The sequence below is a fragment of the Wyeomyia smithii genome, chromosome 1 (assembly GCF_029784165.1).
Source record: "Wyeomyia smithii strain HCP4-BCI-WySm-NY-G18 chromosome 1, ASM2978416v1, whole genome shotgun sequence".
Taxonomy (NCBI): Eukaryota; Metazoa; Arthropoda; class Insecta; order Diptera; family Culicidae; genus Wyeomyia; species Wyeomyia smithii.
Window position 1 is genome coordinate 188478448 of NC_073694.1, and position 26836 is coordinate 188505283.

A 26836-nucleotide genomic window follows, 5' to 3' on the forward strand; every position below is an offset into this window, starting at 1 on the left:
AAAAATCGGATCGATTTTGCCCATTGCTAATGGCATCTTTAGCTCTCTCTCGCAAGAGAACACATTCGCTCTGTTGTAAGGTGAAGTTTGTTATGTTTTGTATCGTCCGCCGTTCGGTGCCTTGGTCAGTTTGTTTTTGCTCTTCGTCTTTGTGGTTTGTGTTGTGTTTTGGTGATTAACGTGTTCCAGCTCTGCGGAAATCAGTATCTTAAAATTGAAATTTCCAAATAATAATTTGACCGTCGACTATAACTGTTTAAAAATTTTTTCGAGATAACGGCATAAACCCATTTAAAGCGCTCAAAAAGCATATACCAAAAGATAACGGTTATTGATCTATCTACGCATTATTTGGTTTCTATGTTCTTGAGGTCAATTCCAAAGTTCAGAGTCCAAAATTTGTACTCGACGTTATCGTGCGCACGGTATACCGCGCCCTAAAGCTAGCTCATAGCTACCGCAAAACTGTAATGAATCGAGATACAATTTATCATTTCGAAAAGGGAAGCAAGGAGACAACTTTCTCCTACGATGACTCGCTACCGGCGCTGCCTCTGCCAACATTGTCGCAAACACTTAAGAGATACTATGAATCACTGAGGCCGTTTGGAACTGCTGAAGAACTGCGAAATTCTAAGGATATAATTGAGGATTTTCGAACCGGAATCGGCGGCAAACTGCATGCAATATTGGAGGAGAAAGCAAAACATGAAAAGAACTGGGTGAGTGACCTTTTGACAGTACACGTTTCTTATGAAAGAATTTTTTTTTCTAGTATATCTCCAGGCGTTTTACTGTGAAAATTGTTTATTCATGATTGCTTGCGTAAATAGTTCGCAAGTTGTTTCTTTATCTTATCAATGTAGACTTCGTCCATTGGATTGTTCATCAAGTGCTGTAGTTGTGCTCTTATTCCATAAGGAAACATGCTAAGATAATAGGCAAAGTCATTCCTGTTAGGCTGGTGCTTCATGTATTGTTTAGCATCTCGGGTGTTGTACGAATAAGCTTCAACTATGGGTTTATCGCCTTCAACCATATTTGATTGTTTGGCATGTTCAATTATGTCCGATATGTCTTGACGAATTTCTGGTGGAAAACGTAGTAAAAATTTGGTAACTTCAGCGGGTGGTGAAAACGCATAGTTGTTGCGTATCTCATTCAGAAGATGATGCACTTTTTGTCTTAGCTGTGGAGATAGATGTGTCAAACCACCTTTAAGAAATAATTCTTCGAGAATTTCTCGTTGCAACGTGTCCGGTAAGATTTTCTGCAGCCGCTCGGGACTGATTTGACGTGGTTTGCTCGGGCTAGGTGGTTTCGTGTTGTTCGCTTCATCCAGACTTGCTAGAAGCGCTTGTTTTAGTGCTTGTTCCACAACCTGCTGGTTACTGGCTGGAAATTGGTTGATGAAATTTCGGATAGCCGTTTCACTGGGCAGTAGTTGTTTTACGAATGTTATATGAGTTTTCATTTTACCGTTCAGGTCTTCGGAGAAGTTGAAGTGTCCACCAATGTTTTTCAGCTCGTCCACTAGTTGGCAAACTATTTCACTCGGGAGAGACTCGTGAAAAAAATCTATTGAGAATGGCAATCGCGTCTGACTTGCTGCACCAACTAGTAGGAAAGTAATCGAAAATGAGAATAATTTCATTTTGTTGCGCGGCCCGATCGGAACTGAAGAGAAACAACGCTATCGATTCTGTTTTTGATAAAACAACGATATTATATTGAAGAGTGTGTTGGTACTCTTTCTTTCCTATCGAAGCTCATGTACCTACATTTCGCTGTCGAAACGGAAGCTTTCTGTTTGTTGGACACAGATTTTGGAGCCTACTAGTATACAGGACAATTGCGGGGCTAGCACTACGATATTACTGTCACTAATAGTGCCCGCGCCGCGATTCGAACATAGGCCAATTGGTTTGTTAGACCCGCATCGTACCTCGAGACCAGCTAAAAGGCATCATATGAGCTGGGGTAACGATATTATCAGAATGTTCGTCCGATTGTAGATTGCATCTGAATGGTGCGTACAAATCAATCAATAATATAAAAATGTTCGAACTGCCAAATAGACCAATTTTAGGCAGTTTATTGGAACATTTTGGCACGAAACGAGCGTTCTACAAACTAATTCTGTCAATTTGTATGGTATAAGTAAGCATGGCGAAACAAGGTTCTTACTCACAGTTTGCCTCTCTAGGACCCTGTACCGACTTGCAGAGTATTAGAGATAGTGTTTTCAAAACCCGTACCAGACCTGAACCCGACCAGGGACCAATTAGTACTACTCGCCTGAATCATGAAATAATCGCCGTGGGTGTTACATGTCTTTTAGTATGTGTAGTGGCTTAGCGTGACAACCGGAGTGGAAAATTTTGTGCTTTTTTCTCAGATTCCTGGGTGTCAAAATGTAACATTTTCGACTTTTTTAAATTATTTTCACATCTTTTAATCATCTTATATGCATTGTTACAAATTTTATTCTGACTGCTCGCACAAACTAATGCAAATCCTTGGGTAGAATAAGTAACAAGTTTCACTGATGATTCACAGTTGCGTAAACAACCCGTAGCAATGACATAATATGATTTTGAATATATCACAATGGACGAACAATATCAGGCAAATGAATCATCTCCGAAAATCTCACGTGGCGGTTTGATTTTGTGTAGTTCTAATTTACTGTTGTTTGTATATTGGAAGGTGAACCAATACTTATTCAGAAAGGAGAGAGTAAAATCTCAGCAATTAAATGTGGAATAAAATCATAACTGACTATCTTATTGCGTCGAATCGCAGGAAGGTTTTTCACCGGTTCCGTTGTTATTAGCGCAAAGCTACCGGTCCTTCAATGACATGATAAACCAAGATGGACGACCCTCTTGCGCAACAGATAAGAAGAATTGGTTCAGTTGGTTACTGCAACGGAGACGCCTTAGTGTGAGTGACGCATCGAAGATCGGACAAAATCAGACCATAGATAGTCGAAAATATAATCATTCATCTCTGCCAGCGCTACACCAAGTTCAGTTGGATTCCCCACTCAATTGATAGATAACATCCCACATGTCGCATATAAATTAGATGGGTTAATTTGCATACTCAGCAGTTCCAAAACATCGATTTCACGATGAGGTCGGTTACGGTCCTGGTGCTTGTCCTAGTGACGGTCGTTTGCGGATATCCTTCGGTACATCAGCGAATTCGCAGTGATCCCAAAGTTGCTGTTCGAGCTGTTCCGCCGGAAGTTCTGGACCAAGCATTCGATGGCTTTGTAACAATCTTTAACACCGTCTTCGATACCTATCCACAAGAATTGCTTCAAGAAGTGGTCACTGAAGTTTTGGCTAACGATGGAGCTTTCGATTTTTCACCCGAGTTACGCGCTAAACTCGATGAAAAACGTGTTGAAGTGAGCGTAAACTTGAAGAACGCTCTTGAAGGGGTCGTCATTGGTGGAGAGGAAGTTCCAGATGAAATTTTGGAGAAAATTCGAATCTATCTGGACATGGCTGTTGATTCGATGCTTAGCATATTTCCGTATCAGTTATTCGAAGAAATCGTCAAAGAGCTACTAAGCAACGGTGGATCATTTGAGTTCAGTTCAGAGCTATGGGCTAAAATTGACGATACCAAAGCAACGTACAAAGACGCCTGGAAAAAGTTACTAGATTACGAATTTGAGGTTTTTGAGGAATTGATCGACATCGATGAAGAGTTTCGTCTTAAACTCCATGAAGCTGCTGTTTTCATGATTGAGAGAGTATTCGATGCCATTCCGTGGACTCTACTAGAGGACATAACGTATTACATTCTTCAAAATGATGGATCGCTTGACTTATCTTCTGATTTGTTAGAGCGTATCGAATTTATGAGAGCTGAATTGCGCGAGAAATTGCGTGAAGCTTTGGACAAGGTGGAAGAAATACTCAGTGATGAAGGAAAACATCAAACTGCTCGTGTAGTTTCCGATGAGCTTATGGATATTATTTATCAGAGCATGTCCGAGTTGGTACGTACAGGGCAAGAAGTGTTTTCGGAAGAACTGGTGCAGGAGCTTGTTTATGAAGTTTTGGATAATGAAGGAAGCTTTGATTTCACCCCAGAATTGACCGCTAAGCTCGAAGCGGCAGTTGAGCAGTATCGAGTTGCATTAAAAGCGAACTATCTGAATATTGCGCTCACAAGTCCAGGTACCCCGGAATTGGATGAAGAAGGAATTGATGCAATGCGCAAATATTTTGACTATTCTGTAGATCTGTTGATATCACTGTTTCCAACCGAGTTGTTGGAGGAAATTTCTAAAGAAATTCTACGCAATGGAGGCTCTTTCGATTTCTCGCCAGAAATTAATGCCTTGATTGCAGAGAACATCGAACGCACCAAAGTAGGTTTCAACGGGTTGTTTGATTGGGAGTTTGAAATCTTTCCGGAATTGGCTGAGCTGTCGGACGAAACGATTGGCCACATCCATCAGGCTATCGACTATATCGTTGAGGGAATGTATGCTATTTTCCCCTGGAATCTGATGGAAGAAATTTGGTACGAGATTGTAACGAATGGCGGCAGTATCGATTTTTCGCCGGAACTTTCAGCGAAGATCGAACCAACTTTGCTTGAGCTTGGCGAGAAGCTGCGCGAGCTGATGGATGCGGCTACGGATATGGTGGAAGCGCCTTGAGGGAGTGCTTGAAGCTGTTTTAGATTTTTGAACAATAAAATTGAAGGACTTTGAATTAAAAAGTTTTGGATATTTTTTTGGATTAAAATTAGAGTAACACTATCCTTAGCCCATAAAATTGAATGACAAAAAAATGGGTTCATATTATGAGTACTAGGTAAAAAATTAAAACAAATACAGGTCGGACTCGATTATTCGGAGACTCGATTAACCGGAGACTCGATCATCCGGAATTCAATTATCCGGAATTTTTGACTCGATTATCCGGAATTTTATTTTCTCAGTGTTCGTTTACAATTTTTTATCCGAAATTTTACCTTTACCATCCCTTCTGGCATATTTGTTATCATTTATGTCACTTTCGGGATGTTTGGGACATATTCGAAATAAGTGAAAATAATCAATGTCCAATTTATTTTTTTATGCTTCTCAAGAAATCACTCCTTTTCGCCTCAAAAATAATTTCTGGTTACGCCACTGCATCATACAAACAAAATAAAAAGAAAGTAAATATTTATTTTATGTTCGTTAATCGCAAATTTTAAATTTTTTTTGCGAAATTTTTTTTGATGTTCCGGATAATCGAGTCCGACCTGTACAGGAGAACACAAAGTTAAAAAAAAATGGAACCAAAAAATTCTTGTTATCTTATAGAGGTTTATCTTGACTAAGAAAAGCTTACAAAATCAGGAACATTTTGACGATAGACTACGTCTATCTGGCCGTTATGTGCCTGAATTTGAAAATCCAGAAATTAGGATGGAAAAAGTTGTCAGGGTTTCAGCCATTGTTTATCAGATGGTCGAGGTTTTGGCATCAATCGATCAGAATTTTTTAACGGTTGAGCTCTTGTAACAAAAACAACTAATTGATTGTGACACTTTCGAAAAAATTGGTAAATAACATAGATTGTCTAAATCTTACCGAGCAACCAATTACCTTACTTCTCAAGCATCGCCAACGCTCAAGTGTACAAGCAATCTGACTTTGGAACGATTTGTTTTGGTTGCTGTTGTTGTTTTACTCGCTCTAGTACATACGCAACGCTTACTGTCAATTTATGATCACTTAAACATTCAACCATTTTTTTTTCATTCCAAAACCTTACCGACATTTTACGGATGTTAGGTGCTGATCGTGAAAAGGAAGAAAAGGCGAAATAGTACCGGCCATCTCGTGCCGGGTTTCACTCGTCTATCTGGCGGCTGTTGTGGGAACTAAGTAGTTGCAAAAGTGCCAAAAAAGGCTGGAATTTCTGCCCGAAATAACCAGAGAACAAAAATCACCTGGTGCCTCAAAATTATATAATTGAAAAAGGTAGTTCAATTTTGTCTCTTACAAAACGTTTCTGGTAGCGGTAAAAAAAACGCAAATAAGCTAATAATCGAATTCTCGTTGTTTTTCTTAGTCTCCATTTTTCGACCGCGGTCGGTGTAGGGAAAGGAGTTTTATTTTACTCAATTTACTATCAATTTTTTCTCGCTATTGTTTTGGTAGTCGCATTCTTGGAATATGCGACTCAACTGCCTTAAAAATTACGAAACGTTTTTGTTATAGTGAAATTTCATGATAAGAGTATTTTAATTCATTCAGGACATGAAAAAATGTATACTTGAAAAACGGATCCAATTTTAAAAAACCAACACTTTCACAATGTCATGAAGAATTTCAAGATATATATTGCAAAAAAAACTCCTTATAATAACATGAAAAATTATACAGGATGGGGCAAAAAAAAATTTTTAAACTTCGATACTGGAGTGATTAGTATAACTAATGACTTAAAGGCAGTGTTTCACTTTCTTCAGAGGATAATTACAATGGATTCAAGTAGGGTACAAAACAAGATGTTTAATCTTGCTGGAATAAGCAACATACAGATCAAAAGGAAGTTGTCACAAGGTTGACAGAGTTATCTGATCTCGATTGCTAATGAAGACGACACTGCTCACTATTAACTAACATAATTTTTGCAGATGAAAAATTGTTTACTTTTTGGAGGCTGTTTTGAACAAGCAGAATGATCATGTCTATGGAACATGTCTTCGTGATATTCCAGTCGATAAAAACGGGTGAAACGATTCCAGAATGTTTCAGCTATGATGGTTTGGGGAGCAATATCCATTAGAGGAAAATTGCCACTGCTATTCATCGAAAGGGGTGTGAAAATTAATAGAGTGCAATCTACAACACGTCATTAAAGAACATTTGCTACCTTGTGCCAAGGAATTATTTGTAGAAGAAAGTGTCTGCTTTCAGCCGGATTCATTCGCATAAGGTTGTTCCGAAGTGGCGCAACGAAAATTTACCATGTTTTATCAGCATCCCTAAATGGCCTTCATACTCCTTCCATTTGAATCCATTGCACACTGGGCCAGAAATGGAATCTAGCGGAACGAAATTAATAGCGCTCTTAGGGTTTGACCAATCGGTTTCCGATCTTCTACAAAGTTTCTTGATTTAGTTAGGGCGTCATTTTGGGTGTTTGAATTGGTTCGGAATTGAGCCGCAAACGTGGCGTTGCGATGCCAACTTCTTTCCCTCACACGCTAGAGCTTTGCGGTACTGGACAAAGTTGTGGATATATAAATTCCATGAAACTTTACAGAATATACAAAATTTCTAACTCTTCAAGTTTTAAAGATCTACGAGTTTTAATAAATTTTGTCTGAATTTCACGTTTTATTGTGATAATTTTATGAATTCACTCGAAATAATTTTTTACAATTTTTTTCTCGATAGAAATTGAATAATTATGTCGTTTCCTTCCGAGTACAGAAGTTTCAGAAGTACTCAAGGGAAAATAATATACAAAATTTGAAAAAAATACATAATTTTGTGAAGTAAATATTTCAGCGGGTAGCAAGTATTAGCAAACCATGATTTTTTCTTAAAATTGTCCATCAAAAAATCTTTATTTTCTGAAAATTTGAAAGAAGTGTTTTTTGGTGTTTTTTGTGATATTTCAGTTAGAATATAACCATAGGTATCATATAAAAATACAATTGCTATGTATTTATTGCATAAAATACACGGTCCAGCACTTTGATACTCTATCCAACCTATGTGCAGTAAAGTTTCTCAGTGTAATAAAAACTTCCACTTGACGCTCAGTTTAATTCGCGATTTGGACGTAGAGATGGCGCTTCGACATTAACTTTTTTTTCTTCAAATTACTCTTTTAAGAAGGCATTAAAAGTCTGAGCTGTCTGAGGATAATTTTTCTATGAAAGCAGGTCTGCTGCTCTTAAAATCTATGCATTCGTAAAGCCGTTCATGAAATAACAATATCAAAAATTAAAAAACCACGGTAAAGTTACACTCGGTTGCTAGGTGACATTTAAGAGCCAGTTCGCGAGAGGCGCAACCGCATGTTGTTTTGATGTTCTCCGATTGGGCAGAAATTTTCGACGTTTGTTTGTCTATTCAAGGTAGGAAGTTTTGCAAAATTTCAAATTTTTTCATTGAGGTTAAGTGGGGTAAAACGGCCATCAATATGTCGAAAATCGTCCAAATACTAAAAAGTGCAATAACTCCTACTAGACTTGATGGATTTTTCCAAAAATTTGTGTAATTATTCAACACTAAGAGTACTTCAAAACGCACGGTAACAATATATGGCAAAGAGGTTTCAGGGTCATCCTACTTATCTCAACATCGCTAGAAAAAATATCTGAATATAACGTTCCGTAGAGCAACTCGAAAGCTTTAATTTTATGTATAAGCCAAGTGTGGGTAAAACGGCCCTAGAAGATGTTTCCCAAAAACCGTCAAAAGCATTAAAATCACAATATTTCCTGCTAGGCTTAATAGATTTTGCTGAAAATTTAGATAATCATTCTTCCTTACCAGAACTACCTACTTTAACAGTAGATACGCCATTTGGGGTAAAACGTTCCCTTAAGATTTTCTCCCAAAATACCGTCAAAATCATCTAAACTGCAAGAGCAAAATATAAGATTTGCTCAAAATTTAGATTATTACTTTAATTAAATACCTAAGAAGTTTACGGATAAGATGACAAAAGTGACAAATGAATTTACATGATAAAAAAAATATTTTTCTGGGAAATTGTCGGGGTTCTATTATTTATTTTTATATAAACTCCCTCATTGCGACCAGAATCGTTGATCTGTCGTGAGATTTTCGGGGTGCTACAGGGTTCTCTACAGAAAAAGGTCCACAGCCTGATATTAGAATTTTATAAAACAACTAAAGAACTTTTATTTAATATCAAATCCAAATGCATCAATTGGAAACTGGCTAAAAAGGACTGAAGTTTTTCTTCAAACAAGGAAAAACACATTTTCGTTATGACGGTTTCTGAGAGACTACAATATTTCGAGTATTATTGAAGCAAATGAAGTTAGTTATTCTTTGAGTTTCATGTTCATCTTTTTAATTCAGATTTACTTTTAAATTTATTGTCATCGGTCCCATTCATCGCATTCTTTGCTTTTTTCCCAGAGTGTTGGCCAAAGAATCATGTTACTCTTGTTGCTGTTGTATCAATAAAAATAAACAATCATTTGAAAAATATACGACTTCGAACACTTATGCTCACCAATACGTACTTATGATGTTCTTCCTTGTTCATCAAAGAACCATCTTCCTTTGCACTAAGTTTAACCTGTATAAATATTGTAGAAAATCGTGCAAATAATGATTTAATTTGCTTCACGGACCAGTAGGAATTATTTATTTTCCCAACCGTCATATCCACAATATCTTTTACTTTGTTTGGTGTTTATCTTGAAGCTTATTGAAAAAGTCAAGAAAAGCTTCAGTCCTTTTTAGTCAATTTCCAAATGATGCATCTGGATTTGATATCAAATAGAAGCACTTTAGTTGTTTTATAAAATGCTACACTCGTGTTCTGGAAAACAGCACCCCGAAAATCGCCAAGTATTTTCTAAGAAATTTTTTTGTCACCTTTGTCACCTTACCCTTAAGTCCTTAATTAACTAGAGTAATAATTTAAATTTTTAACAAATCTATCAAGTCTAACCCGAGTTCTGGCAGTTTTCGTGATTTTGACGGCATTTTTCGAAAAAAAAAATTCTTGGTGTATCTTCTGATGACGTAGGTAGTTCTGGTGAGGCAGAATAGGTAATATTGTGGTTTTAGTGATTTTGACGGTTTTTGGAAAAAAACCTAAAGCCGATTTACCCCATTTGGCGCACTTGGTTTATACATGAAATTTAAGGGGCCGTTTCACCCCACTTCCTTCAATGAAAAAAAAATAGAATTTTTGCAAAGTTGCATTTGACTGCGTCAACCACGATAGCCTGCCCGTTAAAATACTCCTGCTCTCGTACAATGGCTAAGATCCTATTTAAAAAATCGAACGCTTCGAGTAAAGATTGAATCACAGCATTCTAATCTATTTTCGAATCTGTCGGGCGTTCCGCAAGGCAGTAATCTAGGACCACTGCTCTTTGCGTTGTACATAAATGACGCATCTTTGATAGGTACTGCCAGACAATTGCCAATTGTTGAAGGCACGAAACATCGTAAACTGTAACGAATTCCAGCGACTAGCCGACATTTTTCACGAGTGGTGCTTGTCAGGTGATATCCAGAAATGTTGCGTGATTTCGTACCAAACTTTGACTAGAGCCAAACAGGTTCAAGATTTGGGTATTAAGTTGGATGCAGCTCTATCCTTTAGGCTACTACACTACAATGAGATTTTAGCAAGGGCGAATCGACACTTTTTTGGTAGCATCGGATCTGCATGATCCAGTATGCCTTTGTTCATTATATTATTCACTGGTTTGATCTGTTCTAGAAGCTAATTCAGTAGTGTGGTGTACACTGCTCACTGTAAACTGGATTGCAAGAATTGAATCTGTGCAACGTGGCGAGATCCGCAGAAGTTACCGGCATAATCTGATCGCTGCCAGCTGCTGTGATTGGGAACACTTCACTCAAAATATTTTTCACATTATTGTTACGTGAAATTTCCTGTACTTATTCATTTTCTGTCATTTTGCATGATTTATGTGACAAACATAACATCTACGGGAAAATCACATGCATACTATGTTTTATCACGTACTATCTACGTGAACTTGGCAACGTCAAACAGAATGTTATAAAAGAAGTATCGCGTGAACTCTCTATGTGAAAATACACAGAAATCAAAATGGCGAAGCTGTTGTCTAACTCAGTCTCTGACAATAAAATAGAATTTCTCGACGGCTTGCCAACAAGTGAGCTTTACAGGTTTCACACAGATTTATTTCAAGGTCTAGGAGTTTCCTATACATAAACAGTTGCAGCTTACAATAGTTATCGCCGGAAAATGTCGTAATATTTGCCCGTTTTTATGTCGTTTGATTCATTTACGAATCGGCGATTTTGCATGGCAGTGCGATTTATCAAGCAACATATTTCTATAATTTTTAAAAACTATTTGCCGTCTTTTAAGAATTGGGGAAACAAAATTTGGAAATTTTACGTTGTATCAAACATAGTAGCTAGCAGATAATCGAATGCTTTCCTTTTTACCGGTAGTTGAATTCTACGTGAAATTCACATAAAATGCATATGTCTGCTGTATAAGATTCATAGGATAAATCATCTCACCAGATCATGATGAACTCAAATGGCAATCACGTAGAATCTACGTGAAAATGACAGTGGAAAATATTCACATAACTTTTCTGGTAATTATGACGTGAAAATTATTTTGAGTGTAGAGATACTCAAGAGAGAGAGAGAGAGAGAGAGAGAGAGAGAGAGAGATAGGCGATGAAAAAACTCGCCAATTTGGCAACTAGGTTTCACATGTCAGAGGTGCCAGATCTCTCCTCAACGCGCTATGTTGACAAACTTTCTCTTTCGATTCTTAAAACTGATTTTGACGGTGGAAGTACTGGGGAATAATAAAGTGCATCACAAAAATCGTGAAGGTGTTAAATTTTATCTTTAGGTTTAATTTTATATAATTGCACCATAATTGATCATTAAAATAATGATCAATTATGGTGCAATTATATAAAATTAAACCTAAAGATGTTGATCATACAAAAGGTTTGTGAACCACCAGTGAAAAATTACCATGATAAAGCAATATTGGAGTATTCTCAATTCATTGTTTGGTAATAGAGCACGAAAAACGTGTGAAAATAAAAATATCCCTTATTGTACCTGATTTCAATACCTCTCAATGTGTTACCTTCCTTGTTCGTTTGGCTCACAACATTCTCTTCGCATATCTCTCTCTCTCTGAGTATTGCTAGGAAACTCTGCAGCAGTGACGATTCGATGCTCAGGCTGTGTTTATTTTCAAAGTTTTAACTGATGAAAGAAATGCACCGCGAAGTTTGCAGCGATTACATATTTATGCACCGGAAAGGCTAGTAAGGTAAAACTGTGTTGAAGCCATAATGGCCGACTTCGAGCCACCAAGCACAAGGCTCGGGATAGTTAATGCGTTTCCTGTGAAAACGCATTTTTATGTTTGGTGTTTATCTTGAAGCTTAGTGAAAAAGTCAAGAAAAACTTAAGTCCTTTTTATTCAGTTTCCAAATGTTTTCTTCACCACAGCAAACATAAAATTCAAAGTGGTGGCTCTAAGTCGGCCATTTGTGGTTCCAGCAGTGTTTCACCTTAACATCTTGGCGAAAATGTTTATGCAAATTCATCGTAGACGACAAGTTTAAATGTTTTCAGTAGATAATATATTTTATCATTAAGACCACCAATGTGTCAGTTGATATAAGACCAAGCATGGAAAAGTTCACTCACTAGCAATATTTCATGCAAATGTGTTCTTTGATTCATCAGTTATCGTTAAACTATTTTCACTCGAGTACAAGTTTTCTATAGAAACGCTGCTGATTGTTTTTCGCTTCTAAGAGTTCCGAATACCATAGAAGGAGACTGAATGATTCAAACACGATAGTATTTTAGTTCACTTGCATTCAACATTATCGCGAGAATATTTGAGATATTATCGCCAGTGATACAAAATTATGAATCCAAATGAACGTTAGATTGCGTTCAATTGTTTGCTTACCGGAGCAAGCAGGTATCATCAATGCTAACGGAAATTGTAGCATGGTGCATTAGCATGTGATACTTGAAATCGCCAAGAATCATCGCAGATCGACTTGAACTGTCCTACAGTACGGTCGCATTTTACCAACAGCTCGAGGCTAAGTCTTAGACTACCGAGAGATATTAAAATTTTGTTTTTCGCTTTCAACAGGCAATCTTTTTAAAAGACTACCTGTTGAAAGACAAAGTAATAAATTTGTTTTTAAAGTTAACGAGTGTTTAGTGAATTAATTTGGTTTGAGATATTTCTACTCAAATTCTATATTGAAGTGAAAGTGTAGTGAAGTTGTCCAGTTATGCCTGGAAAAAATAAAAAAGCTCGCTTTGATGCGGCATCAAGGAAACGTGAGGCATCTCCTCCAAGTGACACTGAAATTTCGATTAACAGGTATGATATTCTTTCTTCTGTTGGGGATCTAGAATTCCAAACTTCTCATACTGAGCATAAAGCCGTTATGAAGAAGGTTAAAGTTCCACCTATTGTGGTATTTGTAGCAAACTTTAAAGCATTTCGATCAGAACTTTCATCATTTCTATCGAATGTGAAAGTTAATTTTCAAATTGGTCGCCAAGGCGAAATTCGTATTTTGGCCGAATCTTTTGATGGCCATAAACATCTATTACAGTATTTGACTGAAAAGATGTATAAATTTTACTCTTTTTATGCCAAAAACAAGAGACCGTTTAAGGCTGTGTTGAAAGGTCTCTCAAATGATCAAAATATTGATGAAATCAAAGATTGTTTGTCAGAATCACTTGGTTTTGCCCCCAACCAAGTAATTTTGATGAAACGAAAGGCAAATGCCAAAATTTTTCAAACTGGAATACACCAGGAAAATTACTTAGTACATTTTGATCGTACCAAAGTACATAATTTAAAATGTTTAGAAAAAGCACGTGTTTTATTCAACGTGCGAATAAAGTTGGGAAAACTTCAAGAGACATGGAGGAATCCATAATCTTACGCAATGTCGGAATTGTCAAGCCTATGGTCATGGAACTCGAAACTGCCATATGGCTGCAGAATGTATGATTTGTGGTTACACTAGTCACACGAAAGATATCTGCCCCGTGAAAGAGATCACTAATAGTTTCAAATGTGTAAATTGTGGGGGAAATCACAAAGTTAATTTCTTTAATTGTCCTGTAAGGTCGAAAATTATCAGGCATCACCAGCACTTTCATTAGCAGGTGTGTCTGTAGGTAATAATTTAAATTCAGATAACAAATCTCAGAAAAATAATCCTGTTCAGGCAACACCAGGCTGCTCATATCCCAGTGTCCTTTCAGGTAATATTTCAAATTCAAACAGTAACAAACCATTCGTGTTTGGTGCTGAAAAGTCAGCCAGTACTGATTTAGGTAATCCAACTCCCGAAAAGATTGAATACCTACAACAATCCATGCTGCAGCTAATGTCCGTTTTGTTGAACTGTAACTCGATGTACGAGGCTGTTCAAGAAGGTATAAAATTTACAACTAATATTGTTATGAAATTGAAATTCAGCAATGATTTTAAATAACGCTGTAAATTTTCTAAATTGGAATGCTCGCTCTTTAAAAGCGAAAGAAGATGAATTTTTCAATTTTTTAACAGTCCACGATGTGCATATTGCAGTTGTGACTGAAACGCTTTCAAAGCCAAATATTAAACTAAAAGAGAACCCAAATTTTATAGTTCATAGGTTTGATAGACTTGATGTTGCCGGTGGTGGAGTTGCAATAGTTATCCACCGTCGAATAAAACATCGTGTTTTACCCCATCTTGAAACCAAAGTTATCGAGTGTTTGGGAATTGAAATTGAAACAAGTTTTGGCATTTTATTTATAGCCGCAGTGTATTTGCCTTTTCAATGCAATGGTGAGCGAAAAAAATATTTCAAGGGAGATTTGCAAAAACTCACAAGAAATAAATCTAAATTTTTAATCATCGGTGATTTTAATGCGAAACATCGATCTTGGAATAATGCTCAAAGCAATTCCAATGGAAAAATATTGTTTAATGATTGCTCGGCTGGATTTTATTCAGTTTTATTTCCAAATGGTCCTACCTGTTATTCTTCTATTAGGAATCCATCTACAATTGATTTGGTACTAACAAATCAAAGCCATTCATCCAGTGATTTATTAACTCATGCTGACTTTGATTCTGATCATCTTCCCATAACATTTTCTATTTCCCATGAAAATATTTGAAGTCCCACTACATCTGTGTTAAATAATCACAAGACTAATTGGGATAGATATCGTTCTACGATCGAGGAAAATTTGAATGATGATATTATTTTACAAAATAGTGCTGACATTGACAGAGCATTAGAAAATTTTAGCAGCTTAATACTCAATGTCCGGAATTTATTAGTTCCTAAGGCAAGAGTGAAATTTAATGCACCAATTATTGACAGTGAACTTCAACTTCTTATACGTTTGAAGAACATACGGAGACGTCAATACCAAAGATCTCGTGATCCTGCTTTGAAAATTATTTTTCAAGAATTACGAAAGGAAATTAAACATAGATTCACTCTCTTGCGAAATGAGAATTTCATGAGAGAAGTTGAACAACTAAAACCTTATTCAAAACCTTTCTGGAAGCTTTCGAAGGTTCTTAAGAAACACTCGAAGCCCATTCCAGTCCTTGAAGATGGTGATTGCATTTTTCTAACGAATGAACAAAAATCTCAAAAACTTGCTCAGCAGTTTGAGAGTGTTCATAACTCCAATTTGAACGTAGTAAGTCCTATTGAAAATGAAGTAAACCAAAAGTATGCTCAGATCACCACCCAAGAATTTCTTTCCGAAGAGGTATTGGAGACAAACTTGAATGAGGTGCGAACCATTCTCAAAAAATTCAAAAACATGAAAGCACCAGGAGATGATGGGATTTTCTATATCCTCATCAAAAGACTTCCCGAAAACTCTTTAAATTTCTTGGTAAAAATTTTTAACAGATGCTTTGCACTAGCACATTTTCCTACGAAATGGAAAAATGCCAAAGTCACTCCAATTTTAAAACCCGAAAAGAATCCAGCTGAGGCATCAAGTTATCGACCAATTAGTTTACTTTCCTCTATTAGCTAACTTTTTGAAAGAATAATTCTTAATAGAATGAAAACACATATTAATGAGAACTCAATTTTTGCAAATGAGCAGTTTGGTTTTCGCCATGAGCATTCCACTACTCATCAGTTACTTAGAGTAACAAATATGATTCGAACTAATAAATCTGAAGGCTATTCGACTGGAGCTGCTCTTCTAGATATAGAAAAGGCATTCGACAGTGTTTGGCATAAAGGTTTGATAGCTAAAATATCAAATTTCAGTTTTCCGCTTTACCTCACAAAAATGATACAAAGTTTTTTTTAACTGACCGAACTCTCCAGGTTAACTATCTAAATGGTAAATCTAATAGATTGCCTGTTAGAGCTGGTGTGCCTCAGGGGAGTATCTTGGGCCCAATCTTATATAACATTTTTACTTCTGATCTTCCTGATTTACCACCAGGTTGTGAGAAATCTCTGTTTTGTGACGATACAAGCATGTCCGCAAAAGGAAAAAGCCTTCGTGTTATATGCAGTCGGCTTCATAAAAAGTTTAGATATATTTTCTTCATACTTACAAAAATGGAAGATTTCCCCTAATGCTTCAAAAACACAGTTAATTATTTTTCCTCATAAGCCAAGAGTTTCATTTCTCAAACCCACCCATAACCACCGATGGAAAAAAATCGCTTCTAGCGACTAATGAATGCGTATAAACCAAGCCTATGATGCGTTGACATCGTCGTCAGTGTGCGAGTTATTCTTATTCTTCGCACATTTGCAAACAGACCTCCATGGTAGGTGAATAACGAAGATCACAAAAGAGCACCATATAAAAAAAATCGTTACTGGTGCACTCTCTCCGCCTTCCTTCTTACGATGTACTTTTCATCGTGGGAGCACGCAATATATGTTATTCTCTATGTGCACAGCTGAGAATATAAAGTTAGTCGCGTTATGAACAAATGAATAAGTGAAATTGGATCGTAAATATTTACTCAATGATAGGGATTTTTTTTTCAAGAAAGAGAGTTCGTGTTTTCCTACTCTCACTCAACTCAACGGGTTTTTTTTTGTGGTAGCTGGTAGCTGCAAGCGCATGTGCAAATTGCTAGTTGGTTAGAAGCTTTTGTCGGTATAAGGCGTCAAGATGGACAAAGGGCTAAGAAAAAATAATGTATCCGAAAAAGTTCGGCAAATGTTTGTGGCGGAGAATGGCAATTTCCGGTGCACGGCGGTGGAAAATTGTAGCTATCGGCCAAAAGTCATTACCGTTACGAACTGCCATCGTAACTTTTTCTCTCTCAGTTTGCCATGATCAGACAACAAATATTTAGCTAACCTTTTATGGTGTTTTCATAACAAAAAATGAGATTTCGGAAATATTAACTTAAACAACTTTTTTAACAATTTTAAATTTTGTGTATTGATAATGTAGAGCAATGCCTTGGTGCTTGGTGCATTCCGTCTTGAAATTTGAACTTCTGTTTATTATATACAGACTTCGCAGCCAACTGTTGAGTGTACAGGACAATTGCGGGGCTAGAGCTACGATCCTTCTGACACTATTAGTTTTCCCCGAGCTGAAGAGAGAGGGAGAGACTTTTTTATTTCAAATAAAGTTGTTCCTTGATCATTGACAAAATTGATTTCTTTGACGTAGAATACGTCTTACGGCAACATATATAGGGGTTCAACTTCAATACAGGGATCCAATTTCGAAAACCGAAAACATTGAGAGCGTCACGAAAATTGTCCAATTTCAAACGTTCTAAACTCAGTCAGTTTTCAACCGATTTCCGTCATTTTTGCAGCAATCGATTGGAAAATCATTTAAGCAACCGTCCAAATCCAGAAAATTGTAATTTGACTGTTCGAACTATTGTACTATTGAAAATTGTTGAACCTTGTCGAAACGTAAATGTCGACCTTTGATTGGTTGCTTGCTGCCTTTCCCTAAAAAGGACGACAGAATGGAGTACCTAGTTAGCCAGGAATGCACTCGTTGGGCTATATAAGAGACTGCTTCTCCTCAAGTAGTCGCAGTTTACTAGCAGCAGGCAGCAGCGGCGGACAGTAGCAGCGATGGCAGTGGGCAAAGGCGGCGTGGAGCAGCAGCGGGCAACAGCGGCGGCGGCAGTGGTTAGCTGCAGAACCTAACTTTTTCAGTTCGGCTCCCTTTTGATCTGAGTTGGACCCCACCAGTGGTAATTCAATTCAGATATCGTTGGGTGAATACAGCCAGAAATTAAATGAGACTCGCACCGCCAGGTGGTTTGAGAAGCCACCATCTTCCAGGGTGTGTGCACATATATAACGTGTGTGAATATTTATAGCGTGTGTCGCTAGCGTGCGTGGCTAGCTATATAGCGCGTGCATGTCTATAGCGTGCGTGGCTTGCGTGTGCATGGTTATATAGTTTCTGTGCTTGTCTATAGCGTGTCTGTGCATGTCTATAGCATGTCTGTGCATGTTTATAGCGTGCGTGGCTAGCTATATAGCGTGTGTGCATATCTACAGCGTGCGTGGCTAGCTATATAGCGTGCGTGACTAGCAGTATAGCGATAAAAATTATCATATATAGTTTCAAATAAATCATCTCATGTTGATTTTACACAGTGAATCATTCAGAACTTAATCAAAAATTTGCCATGTCAAAAAACAATATTCAGTTGTCAATAAATGGCATTGACAAACATTATTAACCTCTTTTGACTTCAACTAAGCCTCAAAGTTTACTGAGTGTATTTTAACATTTATTTGAAGAATGTTTGCGCCAGTGAACCTGAATCACATAATTTTTCGCTCAAGTCCTACTATTTGCAGCGATCAGTTTTAAAATTATCTACACTACTGCAACTGCAGAAAATTGTTCGTATTAAACCTAGGTTACCGGGAATGCACTATTGGCCCTCATCGTAGCCACTGCCTAAATTAAGCTTTCTCAGTGCAGCTTGATACAAAAGACAGCCACAAAACAATACAATTTAATTCTTGTTTTGGATATGGCGTCAAGTGAAACTGCTTAGCTGCACATAGCATAGTTGTTCTTTGTCGTTACCGGTGCCGTCTGTAGAGGTAAACGTCATCTAGAACAGAGAGACCATTAAATTGATTAACCCCATTGAGTGTATTCCCAAACCTATTGCAAGAAATACATTGACTTAAGACAGGCTGTTGTATTCTAGGTTAACTCTGCGGTCGTGTCTAATAAACAACCTCTTCAACTTTTTCACGATGGGTAATTCCTTACATATAATTAGCTGGTGTTAAGTCAGATTAACATTTTCATATAAACAAATTCTAGATTTACTACTCTTTGAATTTCGGAGTTTTCAAGCTTTTGTGCAATTTTGATGTTACGGGCCCGTTTGATTTATCACTAACAGCATGTTTCTCCTACTTGACCCATTATGGCCAAACAACATCTGTCGTTACAAACCCAACCAACTTTTCAGAAACAAACCCCCTGTGGTCAATGAAGGCATATAAATATGTTACCAAAATCGAACCATCGAACCGCACTGTGTCAACAGGGTGTGTTACAACTGATTCAATTGTGACGTACGGAGAACTTACAAAACAAATTTCTTCAAAATATGTATTAAGAATTTTTTCCTTACTGTTACAAGTGTATACACATTTTAATAACAGTTCGAATATTTCCAAAACAAATAAAAACAAAGGTTCAAACTGTAACTGTTTTCAGTACAGAGCATATAGCTCTGAAACTAACCTCATAATCGTTCTGGCAATGCTTTTCGGTCGGAGGGCTGTGGAATGAGCGCGAAGCCTTTTAAGACCACTATTGTTCGCCCTAACTAGTGTTTCTTGAACTGGTATTCCGCGAACATTCGACTAATTGAAATCAGACCAATCAGGAAAAGAGCTTCGATGAGCTTTTTATCATACCAATTGTTTCTCCTCTATGTTTTTCGAACTGTTGTGAAAGATAGAAAGAGTTTTAATGATTTGCAAAATATTGCAGATTTTATCAGGTATTAATCAGGCATTAGACGTAAAAAACACTTGCCATATTTTGTTTGGATTTAAGTTGCATAACATTTTTACTAGGGTAAATATGTTTGTTAAATTAGCCGTTACAAATTTGATCTGTAAATACTTTATGTCATTTGTACTCAGAAATATAGAAAATTGAAAAGAAAGGGAAAAAAAGATCTGAGTTGTTATGCTTATATTCCAAGTTCCTTGTTGAATTTAGTATGAATAAACAAGTCCAGTGATGATAAAAATGTCGTTGCCAGCATATGTTTATTAAGAATGATAATTCTACAAACCTCTACAAATTTTCGCTAAAGATTTTGCTAAAGAAGCCTTATTTTTCCTCTCGGTGTTATTTCTGTACTTCTGTACAAATATATTCGGTTCAACACAATTGGCATACAGCACTAAAACCTGAAAATCGCAGCACTGAAACGTGAAAATGCAGTATCAAAATCTGCAATAATGCATCCAAAACCAGTTCAAAAGCAAGTCAAGCATTATTCAAAGATTTTCAAAACTCCATCCCCTCTCACTCTTCCATAACGTTACTACCCAAATTAGTATGAGGAAAAAATTCCATTCACTAATCATAACTAAAACTAGTGAGTAATGTCATTGACGAAATCGCAACGCAATACAACAAACGTATGATTTCTCGGTAACAAACATAGCACATTTTGGTATCTGTTTGGCTGCTATAAAAAACCTGCTGAAAAAAATACCTTCCGAACTACTTACTCTCCCTCCCATCATCACCGCACCGCATCATCGCTGCTGCGTCACTGCGATGCGAGATGCAATCCAACCAACATTTATGGGACTCTCAATTATTCTTTTGCTTGTTGCTATCGTTTTTTTCCTACGATGCGCCACGTACGAAGAGAGAATTACAACGGCGCAACGCGCATCACTCTATTCTCAGAGTTGTATGTAGTCAACTGTTGTATTTGTCATCTCCGAGTGACCAAGGCACCAACATTTTATTACGTATTGAGAGGATACAATTTTAGTCATGAACTGTGCACTTCATGATGTGCACAACTCAAGATGAAAAAACAATCAGCTCAAAATCATTTCATTTCCTTCACTGCCCATAACCACGTTATTAAGATGAACGGTGTGGTCTTAAATTGGTCTGATCAAGTTAAATACTTAGGGCTAATTTATGATAAGAATCTTACTTTCAAGGAGCACATTGAAAATATCCAGTCAAAGTGCAATAAGTATTTCAAATGTTTATATCCTCTTATCAACAGGAATTCTAGACTTTGTCTCAAGAATAAACTGTTAATTTACAAACAAATATTTAGACCAGCAATGTTATATGCAGTTCCCATCTGGACAAGTTGTTGTGCAACCAGGAAGAAGACACTTCAAAGGATTCAGAATAAACTTTTGAAAATGATTTTAAAGCGTCCTCCCTGGTTTAGCACGAATGAGCTACATAGGCTCACTAATGTAGAAGCATTAGAAAATATGTCAAGCCAAATTATCAACAAATTCCGACAAAAATCGTTGCAATCCTCAATTGCAACGATTAGCTCACTTTATAGTCAGTAAGATAGTTTTAAGTTTATTTTAAGTTTCGTTTTATTCCTTTTATTCCTTTTTTTTCTTGACAAGTAGGTTTAATAATTTTCCTACAATTACATTATCTGCGAAAGCTAATAACATTCAATAATACTAAAAAGCGTACAAATATATATAATAGTGTTTAAATGTCACCATTTGTGGCAGAACACACAATACGAATTCTGAATATTTAGTACATAAATAAATCATACAAACAAAAAAAAAAAAAAACCAAGAATCATCGTGGTATATCACGATGAAAGCACGACGTGGTGTAGCCGAATTCCGCCTACAAGCAACCAACATTTGAAAGAATCATTGCGATCGCTTGAGTGCAATCGTTAACGATTCTTTCGTGAAACACTCGCTGGGGAAGGGGTGATAAAATGGACACCCTAAGCCATTTCCCAATTTCCTCCACAGTTTAACACTACAACTATGAGTCGATAGCGCACATTGACTGAGCCACTAATGGTTAATACAAAAAATCAGAAGAAGTACTCAAATATAGTATTTTTCGTAGTTTTCATGAGCATTTTCAAAAGCAGTTTTTTGGGGCTAAAACGGACACGTGTGGGTAAAATGAACGTATGGAGGTGGTAATATGGACACCTTGGGCGTGAACATTAATTATCCCTTCACAGATAGTAAAATGTTGTTACATAGCACGTAATACACTTATGCATTCACCAACAGTTTAATTTTCACCGTTTGTTGTAGAATTAGTAACAATATATGACCTTATCCGCTAGAAACTGAGAAATGGCGGAAGGTTTTTTACGGACATTCCGCATTCGACGGTACGTTTAGCCGCGGTCATCTGTTCATCTGTTCATCGGTCCGAGTTCACCTTTGCGTTTTTCTGATATAAACACGAAGCATCTTGATTTTTCAATAGAAGTTAACACAATTTTTTCTCCATCACCATGGGCTGTCCATTTTACCCGCACATACATATTAATGAAAATACCCAAATATATCGAGAAAATCATTTAAACAACTACTAACCTTTGATGATTTTTGCTGGTTAGTTGTCTGAGTACAGATATTTGCAGAAAAACCGTTATAAAATACTGTTTTACACTAGAAAAAACCTTATTTTTTGTAGGTCAAAAATAACATCACCACCACGAATGTACACGTGTTTTTGTTTTTGTTTATTATTTTGACTGTTTGAATGTATCATGTCGCATACTTTATCTCAAATAGCTTCTAGTGCCTCTGAGATAAGGTGCCAAAGAAGTTTGTACTATTTTTCAACGTAATAGTCGAGATTTAAACGGGTGTCCATTTTACCACCCCTGTTCATTTTACCCACAATTCCCCTATATGTTGCTCGCTCCGCCTAAAGCAGGCAATACTGAAACAAAATCATCAAAGAAAGCTACCATATATTTCTTTGCTCTAAGTTGTCCTTTGCATGCGTGAGAATGGTTTACTTTTAATAGCGATGGTTTGCTAGGATTGAAAGCTTATAAATAGCACGTTCAGAAATGATACCCGACTAATTGTTATCCGATACGATTTTTTTCCATCCTTGTATAAGACTAAACAAATAACAAATAATAAATATCCCTCCTTCGTCTATTCTTTTAATAAACCAATCCTATTACATTTTTTGTTAAATCCGAGATAAATCGTGATTTGATGCAGACTTAGTAAATTGTAAACAAATGAAGATTAGGGGTACTGGGGGTAAGCCCGGCACTGAGGGTAAGACCGTCACCCCTGGGATTTCACTAGAAAACGCTAATTAACTGTGTTTTGGAATATGTGAAGTGTTCGTATTTAATATTTTAGACATTTTACGACACATCGAAGCCACCGTGAAACGTCAAACGTCAAAATAATAGACAAAACATGCGCTATTACAACTGATGCGTAAAAGGATGTAATTTTTTGTGAGTGGAACTTAAGCTTTTATTCATTTGAAAAGATATATCCACTTAAAAACGATACTTTTCTACGAACTAGTTTGGTGGAGTAAACAAAACCTTCGCTTGTTTTTACGCCAGTCATTCTTTATTTTGCGCTCTGTTTTCCACTTTACTGTCGGTGTTAATCTGTGGCAGGTGACTCATCAGTTCCTGCAAAGTTTTCCACATCTCGGGCTGACCGGAAAGAATACCATACAGCTGCTTGATAATTTCGTTGCCTTTGTCTTCGGTGACGACGGGTGCCAGATCTGGTACGGAATTTTCAGGCTCCTGTGATTCGTTCGATTGATCTTCAACCTGCTGTGTCAGTCCCTGACTGAGCTGTGCTAGGGCAGTCTGAAGTTGTTCCAAAATATTTTTCACATCCGATATGGTAACGACCGTGGTGCCGGCATTTTCAAACTCCTGCTTAACCTCGTTGTGAATGTCGGCGGTCACTTCCACATTTATGGTCACAACATCTCCCAAGCTGTTTCCGGACACATTAAGGGCACCTATTGTTCCACACTGGACTAAAGATAGAGTGCTCGCTAGGAATATAGTTAACAAGATGAAAGACTTCATGGTGCGTTGAATATCTGACTTTGGTTTCTATAAAATCCCCACAATTTATATACACACACGGCGCGCATCTATTTTCAGCCCCGATAAGGCTTGCATCAATCATTAATTAGCATTGATCTGTCCAGTTAGAATGAGAAATTGAAAACGCACTGTATGCATCTATTTATTTTCAGGTCGCCAAATGGTGGGAAGATTACGCCTATCTCAGCTTGCGTATGCCCTTGATACCGTATTGCGTAATGGTTCAACCGTTGATGTTCGAGACGGTTGGTTTGGAGACCAAACCGGAGAATTTTCTGCGAGGTGCTGCCATATGCTGTACAATCAATGTTCGCTTTTGGAAACTGATTCGTACGGAGAAGCTTCGTCCAGTTATGAGCGCAGATAAAAAGATAATTTTTTCCTCGGATCAGTATAGGCGACTCTTCAATACCGTTCGAGTTCCTGGTACGGAAATGGATAAAATTGTTTGTCACTTTAAAACCGAGAAGGAAGGCTGGTGCCCCTCTCACGTTTTGGTCATCTACAAGGGAAGGATATTCAAAGTAGAATCATTCCATGATGATGGGGAAGAGTTAAGCGCCCAAGACTTCCTTCTAGTGTTCCAGCAGATTCAACACAGGGTAGATACTGAAGATACCAACCAGCAACCAGTGACACTTCTTACCCATGATGATCGATCTACGTGGGCTCAGAATAGGAAACACCTGATGGAATTATCAGAAAACAATAAAAATGCTTTACGGGACATTGAAACAGCAACGTCGTTGTTTTCGCTGGATACAAACTGCCCTTCGGATTATTCTGATTTGGCCGTGAAAACATTGATCGGTGATTTGCGGTGTAGGTGGGCTGACAAAAGTTGTGCTACTGTCTTTTTCCCGAATGGAAAATCAGGCTGCCTAGGTGAACACTGCTGCTACGATGGCACAATCTCGATGGCGGTCAGCTTGTACGCTATGTTAACTTTGGTCGAAGACGGTATCCCCGATTGGACCATCCCAGCGAGAAAGGTGGTGACGCCCGTTGAAGTAGTTTTCGATGTAGATAGCAAGTTAAGCGATGAAATTAGTCGAATGAAAACCGTAGCTGATAAAATGGTAATATCGAAACTTTTTACAGTAACTATTTGTTTATAATCGATAATATTATTTCAGCAAAATACTGTCACTGTTTCAGTAGACCAGTTTAGTGGATATGGTAAAGATTATATGAAGTCTCGAAAAATTCACCCAGACGCATGGACTCAGACAGCAATGCTTTTGGCGTACCATCGGTTGCATGGTAGTTTCGCGCCAACATACGAGACCGCTATGATGCGTCAGTTTTATCAGGGGCGCACGGAAACTTGCCGATCGTGCAGCATGGAGGCCGTGCATTTTATCGAAGCAATGAATAATCCAAAAGAATCTAGTAATACCAAAGCCAGTTTGTTCAAAACAGCCGCAAACCGACAATCGGAGTTGATGAATGAGGCTCGGAAAGGAAACGGCTTTGATAGGCATTTGTTCGCCTTGTGGTGTATTGCCTACGAGCAGGGACTGCCCGTACCGGAGCTTTACGATGACCCTTTGTATAGTAAAAGGTACTTTAGATGAGGTTACATTGGAATGTAGTGTAATTTTGTTTTCTTTTTTTCGCCTTCAGCGGTGGAGGTGGCAACTTTATCCTCTCAACCAGTACCTTAGGTTTCACGATAAATTGCGGATTCGTAGCTCCGATGTGCTTGGATGGATACGGCAGTTTCTACTCGATTTTAACTGATACGCTATGGTCGATGATCACTGCCTATAAGGACTCTGAAGTGACAAGTTGCAGGAAGCTGCAGGCTGCTTTTTTCGAGGCTATGGAAGATATTAGGTACATTTTAGAAGAGGACGCAACAGCCAAGCTGTGAAAGGTGTAGGAGTATTCAGCAATATAGTCATATATTGGTGCATGGTGCATACTCTAATTCGATATGCCATTAGGAAAACAAAGTGGTGAAAAGCTTTTATTAGACATATATTAGCGCAATACATCTACTTCACGTACTGGGACATTTAACAACGATTGTGGCTGCCAATTTTATTCACTGTTCATTGTGACACGAAATTAATATGTTGGTAAACCGATTTTTTTCGTGTTATTGAATATCACAAAACTCCAAAACAATGCTTGTTATGCTGGCTGTTGTGAGCAGCAGTAGCAGTGCAATGTGAGAATGAAGTGCAAATTTCATTCTCACTATTATGCGGTTTGGTTGAAGCATCGTAAATAACTTCCCCCGTGAAAATTCGTTAATTGCAGCGCATGTCGCTTTGTGGTTAATTATTTTTGGTTTGTTTTCGATGCTATGTTGTTGATACTAGGTGACCTAGTTCAAGGCGTTTTCTGCAATCGAACTGCATATCGTACTCGTATGGTTATCGAATCAATAGCTAGAAACTACTGTTTTAGTATGCTCATTAGCGTCAGAATAAGAATGACAAGCAGGTTTTTCCAAATTCCCTGATAATTCCAGGTTTTTGAATTTTTTTTCAGGTGTAGACACCCTGTACTATGTTATAATATATGATAGAGACAATTGATCAATAGTGGACCTCATAGCTAGCACTTGTTACAGATAACAGAGCCAGTATTGTCCGATGCTGCGCATCGCAAACCATCCCCGTTGCCTAGTCTTGAATTTTGTAGTCTTCGCTACAATCGAGTTCTACACTCAATCTCTAGCGACAACGACATCTGATAACCGAACCGAATGGTCGGTATAAAACGATTTATTAGCTCTAGCTAGAAGCCAGTTTTACACTGTTTATCATCCGTCCAACATGAATCCATCAGTGGCATTGGTAGGAGCTCTATTCATTGTACTGATCGCACAAATTGCACCTATTTCGCCGCAACCGGTACAATGGCCCAACTTCGGATCACCGTTTGGAGTGAAAATTTCCAATAATATCAAAGGCGATAGTGCGGACTCT

The 26836-nt window shown here is 37.5% G+C and overlaps 1 protein-coding gene across 1 annotated transcript; it reads left to right on the top strand.

Annotated features, from left to right (window-relative positions):
• Positions 1–87: 87 nt before the first annotated feature.
• On the top strand, positions 88–25925 carry LOC129719030 (peroxisomal carnitine O-octanoyltransferase). The gene is made up of 4 exons (XM_055670364.1): positions 88–722; positions 24047–24973; positions 25031–25458; positions 25521–25925. The coding sequence occupies exons 1-4, from the start codon at positions 471–473 to the stop codon at positions 25768–25770; spliced, it is 1857 nt and encodes a 618-aa protein (XP_055526339.1). The 5' UTR covers positions 88–470; the 3' UTR covers positions 25771–25925.
• The last annotated feature ends 911 nt before the right edge of the window (positions 25926–26836 follow it).